Consider the following 14,950-nt stretch of genomic DNA (forward strand, 5'->3'; position numbering starts at 1 on the left):
CAGTACTTGGACAATCAGTGAGACAAGTCGCCCAAGTGCGATAATTGAACCGGGTTTTAGACGTATTTAAAAACGACCTGGGCCTTCAAAGTGCTGCTGAACGACCAGATCTAAAAGGGGCGTGTCAGGAGGAGTGTCGATGGCGGGATTTCAGCAGGACGTGGGCCGTCCTAGACTTAGTCATACTGCATGTATAACCAAAAGTTTTGCAACACTGCCTAGACGGAACCTGGACGTTGTGACTTAGGCCATCTAAAACAAGGTCTAAGTCCGCAGAAGGTATTCAAAGTGACCAGATAAGCACTGCAGACACAAGGTACAGACCCCCACACACTGCCCCAGTGATCACTGACCCCCCCACCCCCCCACCTCCATAAAAATCAAAATAACAACTTTGCATATCTGCCTCCAGAACATCAGCACCTGGCAGCCTGGCATAGGAAAGCCTAGTAGAGATGCACACAGGTGGCTTAAGTGGTTTTGGGGTGGGTTAGTGAACCATGGAGAGGAGAACCCAGGCTCATAAGCCACTCTAATCATTCCATTCATGGTGAAAAATGGTCACCCCCCAAAAAAAACCCTAACCCTTTTGTACTGCCATAAGGGCTATTGGGGTGGTAGATAGGTGGGTCTAGTAGATTCTGTGGGTGTTTATGTGGGACCCTTTATGTGAAGTTCACAGAAGTGCCATGTCTGGGTGTCCAGTCCATCACTTTTCTGGCCCCTCCCGTGCCAAAAAGGTCTTTTTCAAGGCGTTTGTGACTTTGATGAATTTCTGGATGAAAATGGGGTATAAAGATGGCCGACTTAGCAGTCTAGGTGATCAGACGGCTGGACGTATAGTTGGACGATTTTCGAAAAAAAATATGTTGGACGTATTTTTCAAAATTGAACCTTTTTCCGTATCCGACTTTGGGTGACTTGCGACTTAGTCCCAAAACAGAGACATTTCTTTTGATTATGTCCCTGCATGCCTCTCCAACCCAAACCACAATCTACCCCCACCTCTGCCAAAATCACTGCTGCTTATTTATTTAGAATTATTATCCTCCCTTCCAGAAAGCTCAGGGCAGGTAACAGAAAAACAAACACAGATTCTGAGAACGAGCTTTAAGGAAAACTGGAAGGATAACAGAATAATAGGGGGATCTAAGTACAATATTAAAGGCCAGCAATTGATCATCAAGGAACAATGTACAGATTCCGTAGGCATAGGATCTAGGTACAAAGTGAAGCTAGCATGTTATCATGTACAGAAGGGAATCGGGTGGAGCAAGAGCATGAATAGTTTAAGGATGGAGAATCTGGAAACATAGAGAGCATAGCAGGGCACGGACTGAAAAGCATGTTGTGGGTAAATAGAGGGGAGATCAAGCAGTAGTTTAGTCTTGTTCATCTGGCAGTTCATATATCTGTTCTTATTGCTTGAGGACTTCATTGTCCTAGTTTCTTGTAACTAACAGGTACAGCAGCAGTGATGAATAAAAAGAAAAAAGGCACAGAACCACTTCTTCTCTTTGCGCTGCTGCTTCCTCTTTCAGTCTCGTCCCTACTAACATAGATTTCCTGTTTCTAAGGGAGTGAGTCAGGCAGAGCCAACAGCATTGCACATAGAGGAATTCACTATGTGTCTCTTTTCTTGCTTTTGGGAAACAGTAGTAGCATGAGCGTTGGGAGGTTGCGGTGATGGGAGGAAGTGAAGGAGAACAGGGTTTGGTGACTTGGGGTGGATGGACATTGGGGGGAGTAGTGTAACAGAGTGAGGATAGTGGGCATGAGGGGATATAATTGGGATATTGGACATGGGATGGAGAGAGAGAGAGAGCAGAGTTGCTGGATGGAATATGGGAGATGGAGAAAGATGAGGCATTGAATAGAAGGAGGTTGAGAGAGAGAGAGACCTGAGATGCGAGATGGGAGGGAGCTGAAAGAGAGATGAGATGATGAATGGCAAGGGATTGAGAGAGAGAAGAGCTGCTGCATGGAAGGGAAAGAAAGGAGATAGATGAGAGGTAGAATGGAAGGGGGAAAGAGACAGATGATATACTAGATGGAAGGGAGAGAGAGGGGAGCTGATGAATGAAAGGGGGAGAAAGATGAGACCCTGGATGGAAGGAGTTTGAGAGAGATTAGTTGCTGGATAGGTTTAGAGAAAGTGAGGAGATGTATGGAAGGGGAGGGAGAGAAATGAGACACTGGCTAGAAGGGGATTGAGAGAGAGGAGACACTGGATGGTAAGAATAACATAGTAAATGTCAGCAAAAACTTTCATGGATCATTCAGTCTACCCGAAAACAACAAACAGACTGCAGACAATGTACAAGATGCAGGCGTTGTTTATTAGTAAATGCAGTAACATATACAACCTTATAGCCAACCAAGGGACCCAACACGGTCCGTGTTTCGGATGACACGCCTTCCTCATTCAGTCTACCCAACAAGGTGGCCAAAATTGAATTTGACACTCTGCACAGGTTCCACTTCTTCAGGATTAAACATTGCTATACTTAATCTCTATCTCACCCTGCCAATTTTGGGGCAGAGACTAGAAAACTGACCAGCATTTGACCTTACTTCCCAACTTCTGAAGCTCTAGTTATGAGGTCATTTAAGTTGTGTGTTAACTGGATTCCACTTTTTTCTGTGTTTATTCCACACATTCTTGAATTCCATCATCGTTTTTGTCTTTAAAACTTCCCACAGGAGGACATTCCAGGCATCCACCACCCTTTCTGTGAAAAAGTATTTTCTGAAAATAAGGTGAGCCAAGCCGACTTCAGTGGTCTCTGCTCTGAAAATAGCAAGGACAAATCAAGATCAATATGTATATGTAGTATCATATCAGACTTATGCAGAGTTTCTTGTTGGACAGACTGGATGGACCATACAGGTCTTTATTTTCTGTCATCTGTTATGTTACTATGACATTATTCCTAAGTCTTCCACCCTGCAACCTCAGCTTATGACTTCTGGTTCAACCACTTTCCCATCTCTGAAAAAGATTAGTTTGCATATCAATACCTTTTAAGTAAACACCTGTATCATATCCCCCCTCCCTCCTTTTCTCTAGGGCAGTGTCTCTCAAACTTTTTTCGTTCTGGCACACTAAACGGAGCAAATGTTTCTCATGGCACATTATAATTAAAATGATAAAATTGTAAAACCAAAACATTAAATCTGAGAGTAATTTTTTTAAAGTTCTTTAAGCTATGTATGGGTAATTGTAACAATGGTGAAACTAAAGTAGACAGAATAGAATTGCTAATCAATGTGATGGATGTGCTTGTTTTGAGTGCAAATTAACTCAAAATGTAGCTTGATAGCTGACAAGCAAACACGCATTTCATCATCCACCAGCTGACGTTCTCTTTTTTAAAATTTATGTCAGAGCTGAAAATCCAAGTTCTAAAAGATAAGAAGATCCAAACTCTTAACAAAGCCTGGATTGTTTTGTTGCTCAAGTTAGGATAATTACTGCATAAAAAACAAAAGTACTTGCCATTAGTTTTCAAGGACCAATCACATCAAAGAATGATGCTTGTCTGGGCAGTTGTATCCTTACACACCCAGACACTCATAACATTGACAGACTCTTGCGTATGCAATGTACATGTTATCTAGTGTATACATATGAAGGGAATTTTTAAAAATAAAGTAAAATTCTGGAATCTCTCATTTCACACTCGTAATCTCTTCGGGGCACACCACTGTGCCTTGGCACACAGTTTGAGAGACCCTGTTCTAGGGTATACATATTGAGGTCTTCAGATCTCTTCTCATGTACCTTTTGGCACAAGCCCCATATCCCTTTTGACATCTTCCTCTGAAACACCTCAAGACTTTTGATGTCATTAGCAAGAGAGTGTCTCCAAAACTGAACACATTTCTCCAAATGGAGCCTTACCAACAACTTGCACAAAGACAGTAACACCTCTTCCTTCTACTGGATATGCCTTTCTTTATGCAGCCTAGCATCTTTCTGGATACATCCACTGCCTTGTCACACTTTTTCACTTGACAATATCACCCCAAAGCTCTGTCTCCCTTCTGTTTCTCAGCAAATGCAACTGTTTTGGGTTTCTAAAGCCTATGTGCATCACTCTACCCATCTTTGCATTAAAGTTTTAACTGCCAAACATCAGACCATTCTTCTAATCTTTATAGATCACTTCTCATGTTGTCCTCTCTCTCCAGGGTTTCCATCTGTTGCAAATCTTCATGTCATCCATAAAAAGGCACATTTTCCCTTCTAAACCTAAGAGGTTGAGAGTGAGAGAAGAGACAATGAATGGAAAGGGAGAGAGAGAGATAAAGCAGACACTGGATGGAAGGGAAAGAAGAAAAGGAGAGGCGACACTGGATGGAAATGGGGGGGGGAGAGAGGGAGAAAGGAGATGCTAGATGGAGTTGAGAGAAGAGATCCTGGACAGAAACCTGGCTCCTGGCTCCTGGCTTAGATACCTCACGGTGATTAGCGGTATATAAAAATTAAATTAAATTAAAGGGAAGAAAAAGAGCTAGTGAAAGACTTGGGAATTATATGTCCCAAGTGACTTTTGTAGTTTTGTATTAATTTTATATGTCTGGTACTAGATTTTGGATTTGGATTTAGCTTTAGCTCATGCCTTTTTTAGTAGTAGCACAAGATGAATTACATTCAAGTACAATCAGTATTTTCTTGTCCCTGGAGGGTTTATAGTCTAATCCCCTTATTTTATAAACTGGTACCTACAACATAAAGTATAACTTGACTGGTGAGTAATGCCAATCCTTATAAATTTCCCAATGTTATAATATATTATCTCAGAAATCTAATTTAGATACAGTTGTTAGTCTAAGGGGAAAAAAAAGCCTCAGAATTAAGAGCTTCTTGCACAGTTGATCAGTGTCACATAGATTGGCAAGACTGCTGATTTGGCTCATACAAACAGTCATTGGCGAAAAACCCCTTTGATTTCTTAATTTCTTCCTTATATTAATTTTTAATTCTATTTTATTTTTTTGTAATACTTTTATCTCGTATAAGTTATAAAACTATTTTTGAGATCTACTAGTTGTTTCTTCTAGTTAAGGTTAGCATTCTCATTCACCAGCTATAATGGAACAGTTCACTCAAGAGGCTCTTAATTCTGAGGCTTGTTTTCCCCTTAGACCAGGGGTAGGCAATTCCGGTCCTCGAGAGCCGGAGCCAGGTCAGGTTTTCAGGATCTCCATCATGAATATATATGAGATGGATTTGCATGCACTGCCTCCTTGAGATGCAATATCTCATGAATATTTATTGTGGATATCCTGAAAACCTGACCAGGCTCCGGTACTCGAGGATCGGAATTGCCTACCCCTGCCTTATATTAACAACTGTATCTAAATTAGATATCTGAGATAATATACTATAACATTCGGAAATTTATAATGATTGGCATTACTCACCAGTTGAGTTATAGTTGTATTATAGATTATTGATTGGACCATTGAGTCATATATTACAATAGCCTACTACATATAGGCCAGGAAACAAGAGCAGCACAGTAGCACCAAGTGATTGTAAATAAAAGCAACTTTTATTCTAGAAGCTACCTTTGCACAATGGTGTAGATCACAATGTCCAATTTCTCAGATGTTACGACATATGCCTGACTGGTGGGGCAAATTAACGATGCATCTAAGTTAACCCAGGGTAGCATTAATTGGGTCTCATTACATAAAATTGAATCCTGCATTACAATAGCATAAGTTGGAGTAAAATGGCAGGTCTTAATGGTAGCCCACATTAGATAACTTTCCCTCTAAATGTTCTAAAGGCTGCCTACAGAGGGCTCCCTACAGAGGGCTCCCTGAGACCAGTGTGCACTAACCTCAACATTAAAAGGTCACCCTTAAGAACATAAGAATTGCCATACTGGGACAAACCGAAAGTTCATCAAAACCAGTATCCTGTTTCCAAAAGTGGCCAACCCAAGTCTCTAACTAGATCCCAAGTAATAAAACAGATTTTATGCTGCTTATCCTAAGAATAAGCAGTGGATTTCCCCAAGCCATCTCAATAATGGCCTATGGACTTCTTTTTTAGGAATTTATCCAAAAATTTTTAAAACCTGTTAAACTAACTGTTTTCACCACATTCTCCATCAACGAATTCCAAAGTTTAATTACACATTGTGTGAAGAAATATTTTCTCCAGTTTGTGTAAAATCTGTTACTTAGTAGCTTCATCACATGCCCCCTAGTCTTAGTATTTTTGGAAAGAATAGACAAGTGATTTGCATCTACCCTTTTCACTCCACACAGTATTTTATAGACCTCTACTATATCACGCCTGAGCCATCTCTTCTCCATGGTGAAGAGCCCTAGCCACTTGAGCCTTTCCTCATAGGGAAGTCGACACATCCATTTAATCATTTTTGTCACCCTTCTCTCTACCTTTTCTAATTCCACTATATATCTTTTTTGAGATACAGCGATCAGAACTGCATGCAGAATTCAAGGTACGACCGTACCATAGGACGATACAAGGGCATTATAACATTTTCATATTTGATTTCTATTCCTTTCTTGATAATTCCTAACATTCTGTTTGCTTTCTTAGTCACCACAAATCTATAATCTCCAGTATAAACGCTGGAAAAAAAATCTCATAGCTTAACCCCTTTCTGTTCTGTGCATTCAGTTCAATTGAATATATAGGTATACTTATTGGGGGAAATGCCTCAGAAGCTACAGGGCAATCAATTCTCAAGAGCTATGAAGGGGAGCCTAAATAGCTCATTAGCTCCCCTCCAACATTCTATCATCGGCAAAAAAACCCAAAACCCTGTTGAAGTAATTCAAGCTTAATATAGATAAATATAATTCAAAAAAATGCAAGCATCACTTAACTTAAACTTCAAGATCAGCATGAAAACTTCTCGGCAGGATGCAAGCACTAAAGACTGTCCTCACAAAAATAGCCGACGAAGGCCAACATTTCATGATTGCACAATCATTTCATCAGGGCTCTAAAAGGACAGAAATTAAATTATAAGAGTATGAAAAGCAAAAAAAAGCATGAAAAACATTATCAAAGCATTGTTCATATCTTAGACTTACAAGATCATGAAGGGCATAGAGAGAGTGGAGAGGAACAGATTCTTCAAACTTTCGAAAAATAAAAGAACAAGAGGGCACTCGGAAAAGCTGATAGGGGACAGATTCAAAATGAATACTAGGAAGTTCTTTTTTCCTCAACGTGTGGTGGACACCTGGAATGTGCTTCCAGAGGACATAATAGGGCAGAGTACAGTACTGGGGTTTAAGAAAGGATTGGACAATTTCCTACTGGAAAAGGGGATAGAGGAGTATAGATAGAAGATTACAGCACAGGTCCTGGGCCGCCGCGTGAGCAGACTGCTGGGTGCAATGGACCTCAGGTCTGACCCAGCAGAGGCATTGCTTATGTTCTTATGTTATGTTCTTAGTGAAGAATGCAAAAACGCATGCAATACCTTAAGTGTACTGACGCTGAGAGTCTTACAGGGTAAGGAAAAAATGGCGCTCCAGCGTCTTAAAATCATAGTGAGACGCCGGTCACAGCATAGCTGTCATGTGACCGGTTCCCTCGGGACTGATTTCTTAGTCACACATTGAGCTGAGGGTTTTAACGTATCCTCAACAATGACACCTAGATCCATTTCCTGGGCAGTGACTCCTAACATAGAACCCAGCATCACGTAGCTATAGTTTGGGTTCCTCTTTCCCACATGCATCACTTTGCTAACATTAAACATCATCTGACATTTTGATGCCCAGTCTCCCAGTCTAATAAGGTCCTCTTGCAATTTATCACAATCCTCTTGTGATTTAATAACTTAGAACAACTTTGTGTCATCAGCTTATGTAATTATCTCACTAGTTATTCCCATCTCTAAATCATTGATAAATATGATAAAAAGCAGTGGTCCCAGCACAGACAACCTGGGGAACCCCACTTTTTACAAAAAAACTGTCACCTTTTTTTTTTTTTTTTTTTTTTTAATATATGAGGGGCTCATAATAAAAAATAAAAAGTTCAAAAAGTTGCCCAAATCGGTACTTGGACGATCAAAAAGCCAGATCGTCCAAGTACCTAGAGCAAAAAGAGGCGTTTTTAGAGGAGGGGATAGGGCGGGAGGTGGGCCAACCTAGATTTTTTTCAAAGGGGTTAAAGTCGTTGCAAGAAAAGTGGATAAAATGTATGGAGTTATCAGGGGACTACGTGTATATAAAAATAGATTGTGAGCCAACCGGGACAGACAGGGAAACATGCTTGAGTACCTTAATACATTCATGTAAACAGTTCTGAGCTCCCTTGGGAGAAGGCATAGAAAATTGGTGCTCATTTTTTTCAGTGTCCAAATTTGGGCGCCTTTTACTAAATTTAGCCCTAAATGTGCCCAGACATGTTGGACATATGTCTTAATATCTGAACAATTAGACATTGTGCTCGACACCATTGAGCAAGGGTTGGTTTTATTTACAGCCACTGGAGACCAGTTTAATATGAGGGGCTGCTGAAAAGTTCCCAGCCCAACCAAAAGAATGATGTGGAACCATGAACAAGTTATTCCACAGTTTTCTTGACACTTCTTTGTTTCATTTCATATCTTTGAAATGAAAAGGGTCAAGAAAAGTGTGGAATAACTTCTAAGGGCTCCTTTTACTAAGGTGCGCTAGCGTTTTTAGCACGCGCTGAAGATTAGCGTGTGCAAACCCCACGCTAAATGAAAAATACTAACGCAAGCTCTATGGAGGCGTTAGCGGCATTGTAGCGCGCGCTAAAACCACTAGCGCACCTTCGTAAAAGGAGCCCTAAGTTTCATGGCTCCACATCACTCTCTTCTTGGTTGGGCTGAGAACTTTTCAACGATCCCTTCTAAGAATTACTTTTCAAGGATCAAGTACTACTCTCTCGACAGAGAGGGGAGGAAGGAGGAGATGGGATTACTATTACCTCCTTATATAAATGTGGATGGTTGTTATTAGCTTACTAAAACTGTAAAGATTTGTTAACCATCCCCCTTTTTATCAAGCTGCATAAGGGTTATACCGCTGTGGTAAAAGCTCTGACGCTCATAGGAATTCTATGCGCGTCGGAGCTTTTACCGCAGCAGCTGGAGATAAAAAAAACCCCTAACACGGCTTGATAAAAGGGGGCCTGTACTTGTGTGCATCACCTTCCAGTTTTGTTCCATATTTATATAATTTTAAAATATCGTCATAATTTTTTTTTGCCATTTTTTTGTGGTATATTTCAGGCAGTGCTGTACAGGAAAGCTTGCGCATGTGCTCTGCTTCTATGAATATTCGTGTCGTCCAAGAAGATTTCATTCTGAAACTGGAGGGAGATCTGGAAGTCAGTCTGCGAAAAGGAGACTGGGTAGTCCTTTATCCTCAGACTTTGCACATGGACCCTGAGATCTATGAGGATCCTGAGGTAAAGAGCTTCTGCTTTTCACCAGACTTCAAGCTTGTCACAAGCAACTAGGGCTTTTCTAGCTATATTTCTCTCTCTCTCTCTCTCTTTTACCCTTATTTCTTGGGGAACAAATATTCTTTCTTTGGGATGTTTTTCTCAGGTTCCTGCAAGTTCAAGAACTGCTGATATAAAGAGCATGCTAAGCTAATGATGAGACTGAAAGCTAGCTGTTTGAAAAGAACTAAGGGCTCCTTTTACGAAGCCGCGTTAGCGGCTTTATCGCACGCACCTTTTTAGCGCGCGCTAACCCCCGTGCTAGCTGAAAAACTACCGCCTGCTCAAGAGGAGGCGGTAACGGCTAGCGCGGCCGGCAAATTAGCGCGCGCTATTACGCGCGTGAAACCGCCAACGCGGTTTCGTAAAAGGGGCCCTAAGACTGCAGGTTGACTTATGCAAACCTTAAGCTAAATGTGGATTTTGTGTGGCAGTGTGTCATTTGTTAACCAGGGAAAGCTGAACAATATCAGGTGGGCTTAAAGAGCAAATAATGTCTCTAATTTACCTAAGTGCCCCCCAAAGTACGCTGACTCTCCAAACCCCTGTTGAAGCAGCGCTTTATTTGAGTTGCATGCTTGTTGCCTCCATGTATAGGTCCTTATGTCCTACGTCAGTGTTCTTCAACCACTGGTCCATGGACCAGTGCCGGTCCACAGAAATTTCCTGCCGGTCCACAGGGCCAGCACGTGCATCAGGCCCAAAACAGTGTTCCTCAACCGCTGGTCCACGGTGCGATCGATGCGGCGTTATCTTTGAGCCAGCTCCCTCTTCCTAACTGATTCAGTGCACAAAGCCACGGGCATCCTGCGCCTGAACCGGAAGCCTTCTCTCTGATGTTGCAATGTCAGAGGGAAGGCTTCCAGATGAGGCACGGGACGTGCAAGGTGTAATTAGTACTATTATGGGGGCGGGGGCAGGGATGGAGATTGGGTAGAGATGGGCGGGGTCTGGCCCACCACTTAGCCCAGTGTTCATCAACCGCCGGTCCACGGACCGATGCCGGTCCACAGAATAATTCTTTTATTTCTGCCGGTCCATAGGTGTAGAAAGTTGAAAAACACTGCCCTACGTGACCGATTTGTGCTGCACTGGAGACGAGGCTGTAGAGCTGCTGCTCTTCACTTGAAGCTCTAATTGTATCATCTCCGTTTAGTTTTTCTGAAGCTAGAGTTAATGAATATCAAAGACCAGAAATTAATGCAACCTGGTTCAGCCTTAATGCGGCTTCAGAAGTTCACCTCCTGCGTGCAGATTGAATAGTCTTATTCTCCCTTAGCAGTTAACTTTAGTAAACGAATCGCTGCCTGTTTCTGAAATAGTTCAAAATGAGACCAGCATAAAGATGAATTTCTCTACAACTGGAATTACAAATTACTTAGGGCTCCTTTTACAAAGGCACGCTAGCGGTTTAACGCGCATAATAGCGTGTGCTAAACCGCCGGACGCGCTAGCCGCTACCACCTCCTCTTGAGCAGGCGGTAGTTTTGCGGCCAGCGCGGGGGTTGGTGCGTGATGAAAAGTCGCACGCGTTAACCCCGCTAGCGCGCCTTTGTAAAAGGAGCCCTTAATCTTCTGTAGCACGGTTTTTAGCGCCGGCTGCGGCGCTAACAGCTCCGACGCTAAAAAGCACGCTACAGTTTTGTAAAAGAGGGATATTTCTTTATAATTTTTCATGAAAGTTTTTTAAAAAACATTTTTTTTGAGTGGGTGATTAGAAATGTAAGCATGCTAGTCAATTTATTTTCTTGCTTGCGAGGCAGAAGGGCCAGTCATGAATTTAGTCTATCCCAAAGGCCACAAAAAGTGTAAGGACCTGTTAAGTAGATTTTTGTGTGTAGTTCATGCAACTTTTCCTGTTTGAAAATAAATGATAAAATAGGTATATAATAGACATATAAAACACATTTCAATAGAGCCCTGTGGGCCAACTTTAGATTTAATTAAATTTCTCTGAGTACAGCTATACTCATAATTTTACTATGCTTTATATGACAGTGTTGGTCATGAACCTACTTCAAAATTATGATTTGAAACAAATTATCCATGTATAATTAGTCTTTTAATTAACTTTACTATAATAAGCAGGTTCCATGCTCTTTTGTTAAAATATATCCTGAATTCTCTTTTGTAAAACATAATTTAGGATTAAATAATAACCATAACCCACTAAATATTTTTAAGCTTGTGGGATCTTATTTAAGCGTCCCTTTTACCAAGCAGAGGTAAGCACTAATCCATGCTTAGAAACATAGAAACATGATAAAGGCCAAATGGCCCGTCCAGTCTGTCCATCTACAGCATCCACTATCTCCTCCTCTCCCTAAGAGATCCCACATGCATGTCCCATGCTATCTTGAATTCAGGTACAGCTTACTGCCGCTAAAATCCATGGCCGCAGGGCGCACTCAGGCATGATGCATTAATTTCAGGTTTGGTGCACACCAACCATATGCTAAAAATACTTTTTATTTTTTAGCATTGGGGGCAGGTTTGGAGCAGGCGTACCCTGTACTAATTGGTTAGCACATGAGCATTAGCGTGCACTGAACGTTTAGCAAAAGTTTAATCCATGAGCCCTTAGTAACTACAAAATTGGTGGCGGTAAGGGCTTATGTGCTAAATACCATGCTCTAATTTTAAAATTAGTGTGTGGCCATTAATAGGAAAGATCAACTTGCGGTCATTTTAGAGCTGTGCAAAAAGGTGCACTCAGCACATGGGAAACCTATGCACTACTTATCATTTCTATAGCAAGAAAGATGTACACAGCACTATACACTAAACATATAAGAGGCAGTTGTTGCTGGACAGAGCTTACAATCTAATCAAAACAGACAAACAGGACATATAAGGGATTAAAGAATTGCTTGTAGGGGAATGATTGAAACAGACATGAGTACTTTACAAGGAGTTAAAAGCAGTCTCCAAAAGGTGGGCTTAGCCTAGATCTGCATACAGCCAGAGAGGGAGCTTGAGGTAGGACTCAGAAAGTCAATAAAAATAGTACTGCCCACTTTGTAGGCTGCTGTATAGATTCACAGTATCCCCATAGCCTGCATGGCAGTTTTCTCCAAACTTGACCAGTAAAGCCTGTTTTGAGGAGATATTCTCCATGAAGCTTTCACCATTTGGCAAGAAGAAGAGCTTTGCTAAACGTGCATAAGATATTCCCTGATACTAATCAGGCCTTTTAGCAAATATCATATGTCAGATTAGCCAAGGATACATTCCAAAAATTTCCGAAAGGCAAGGAAGTAAATTGTTGCTTTTCCACAAGGTCTTTAGCATTTCTTTGGCTACAGGGATACATACTGCAGAAATAAATAAATGAAAACAATGTGTTTTTTAAAAAAATGAGCAAAAAATGTTCACAAAGATGCTAAACAGAATTGGCTCCAGGACCAATCCCTGAGGCACTACATTACTTGCCTTTCATTGCTTCCGAATTAATTCCACCTACTTCTACCCTCTGTCATCCATTAGTCAACTGGTTTCTTATCAGTTCATAATCTTGAGACTTACCCCTGGCCATTCAGTTTAGTGATGAGTTAAGTTCAAATATTTTGCAGCAATCCAAGTAGACCACTGTCATTCTGCTTCTCTCATCATTCAGAGAAATCAGCCAGGTTTGCTTGCAAAACTAAAGAATTGCATCAAGGATACATGATTTTTATTTATATCCCTTTTTATACAAAGCGGGTTCCAAAAACACATACATACAGGCACAGACTTGCCATAACTGCCTTGTCCTACATTAAATACACATCAAAAACAATCCACCCCACCCTCACATGCAATACTCACCCACATGCCACAAATACCCACCCCTATCTCTTTATATCATTTATTCATTCAAGTTGTAAAACTGTATTGTCTTCTCTCTTAGCACCCATATTTCATCTGACAGAACAGATGATGTTTCAACAAACGTTTAAATGAAGTGAGATTCCCTTGCTGACATATGTAATCCGGGAGTTTATTCCACTCTGCTGGGCCCGCACATGAAAATGTCTAGCCCTTATGGTTTGCAACCACAACTCTTTTCTAGATGATATCTCCAAATCACCGTTACCAGCAGAACGTAACTTTAGGAGTGAAGTCTGGTATGCGATTACCTCTGACAGGTACCGCGGTGACAATCTATGTAGTGCTAAATAGGTTAGCAAAAACTATTTATATCTCACTCTGTACTCCTACCTTAAGCTAGTACAGCTTAATGTAAAACTCTGATACCTGATCGCACATTGATAACCTAAATAATGTGCGGATAACAGAATTCTGTGCAACCTGTTGCATGTAGCCTACTTCTATGGTCTGTGTCCTGCAAATGGCAAAAGGCAGATGAAACCTCAGCAACTCCAATGTTGTATATCACTGTATTAATATAGCAAGAAGAGAAAAACTTGCCTTATTGTGGAAACAGAACAAACCAAAAGGCAAGAAAGATGACTGTAGATCACTTTATTGTCATGTGTTGCAAGTGAGGATGCTGTGCTATGCAGTTCGAAGTTGAATACTGTCAGTAAAACTTGAGGATGATATTATTATTATTATTATTCTTTATTCTTATATACCGCCATACCCAGTGAGTTCTAGGCGGTTTACATCAATTAGCAAATGATCTGCATTGAATAGCAGATTTACAACAAAATTAGAAGTAGGTTTACAAAATTAGAAGCAGATTTACAGCATAATTAGAAGTATTTTTAACAGCAAATTGCAGGCTGAATTACGATAAATTACAGTGATTTGCCGCAGTCAGCCGTGGAATTACAGCGATTCTTAACTGTCTGCAAAGAGGGCAGGTTTACAACAATATTACAGAAATTGCAGGTTTGATCGAGCTAGGTAGGGGAGGTAGAGAGTGGGGGAGGGAGGGACTGGTGAAGGAGGAAGGGGGCAGGGGTGGGGTAAGTGTCATGTGAGGTGAATGGATTATTAAGGGTCGTGTTTGCTGAAAAGGTACGTTTTTAGTAGTTTTCTGAATGATAGGTAAGTGGGGGCCTCGAGTATCATCTGTGCTAGCCATGGGTTCGACCAAGACTCCATTATGTTTGGCCACCTTTATGATTGGCATGGTGGAGACTAGACAAACAGGGCCAGATTCTATAACTCAATGGGCGCCTAACAAGTGGCACTTACTGCATGTCAATCAAAGTTAGGTGCCAATTGTAGAATCGTGTCATAATGTTAGGCACTGATATATTACGCCAGAGTTTTCTTGGCCTAATATACCAGTGCCTAAGTCAGTCCATGCCCAATCTCCATCCCAAACCACACCTACTTTCCCTGTAGCCGCTGGTAAATGCCTCAGTGTAGATTCCTACCGTGTTAGGCGCCTACTGGCTAATTAATTTGTTTTATTGATTTTTAATTGGGCTTTAGTAGTGGTTTCAATTAACAGTGCCGATTAAGCCAGTTAAAAAAAAAATAAGTTAGGCACCTAAATCGGTAGATAACCCA

The 14,950-nt window shown here is 41.1% G+C and overlaps 1 protein-coding gene across 2 annotated transcripts in view; it reads left to right on the forward strand.

Annotated features, from left to right (window-relative positions):
• Window positions 1-14,950, forward strand: part of LOC117355755 (cytochrome P450 7B1) — a 295,302-nt gene that overhangs the window by 230,109 nt on the left and 50,243 nt on the right. For both annotated transcript variants that reach the window (XM_033934755.1, XM_033934754.1), the window contains one exon: window positions 9,270-9,448. In XM_033934755.1, coding sequence (XP_033790646.1) covers window positions 9,270-9,448 — 179 coding nt within the window. The remainder of the gene's footprint in view (window positions 1-9,269; window positions 9,449-14,950) is intronic.

Source organism: Geotrypetes seraphini, chromosome 2 (genome assembly GCF_902459505.1).
Source record: "Geotrypetes seraphini chromosome 2, aGeoSer1.1, whole genome shotgun sequence".
Classification (NCBI taxonomy): domain Eukaryota; kingdom Metazoa; phylum Chordata; class Amphibia; order Gymnophiona; family Dermophiidae; genus Geotrypetes; species Geotrypetes seraphini.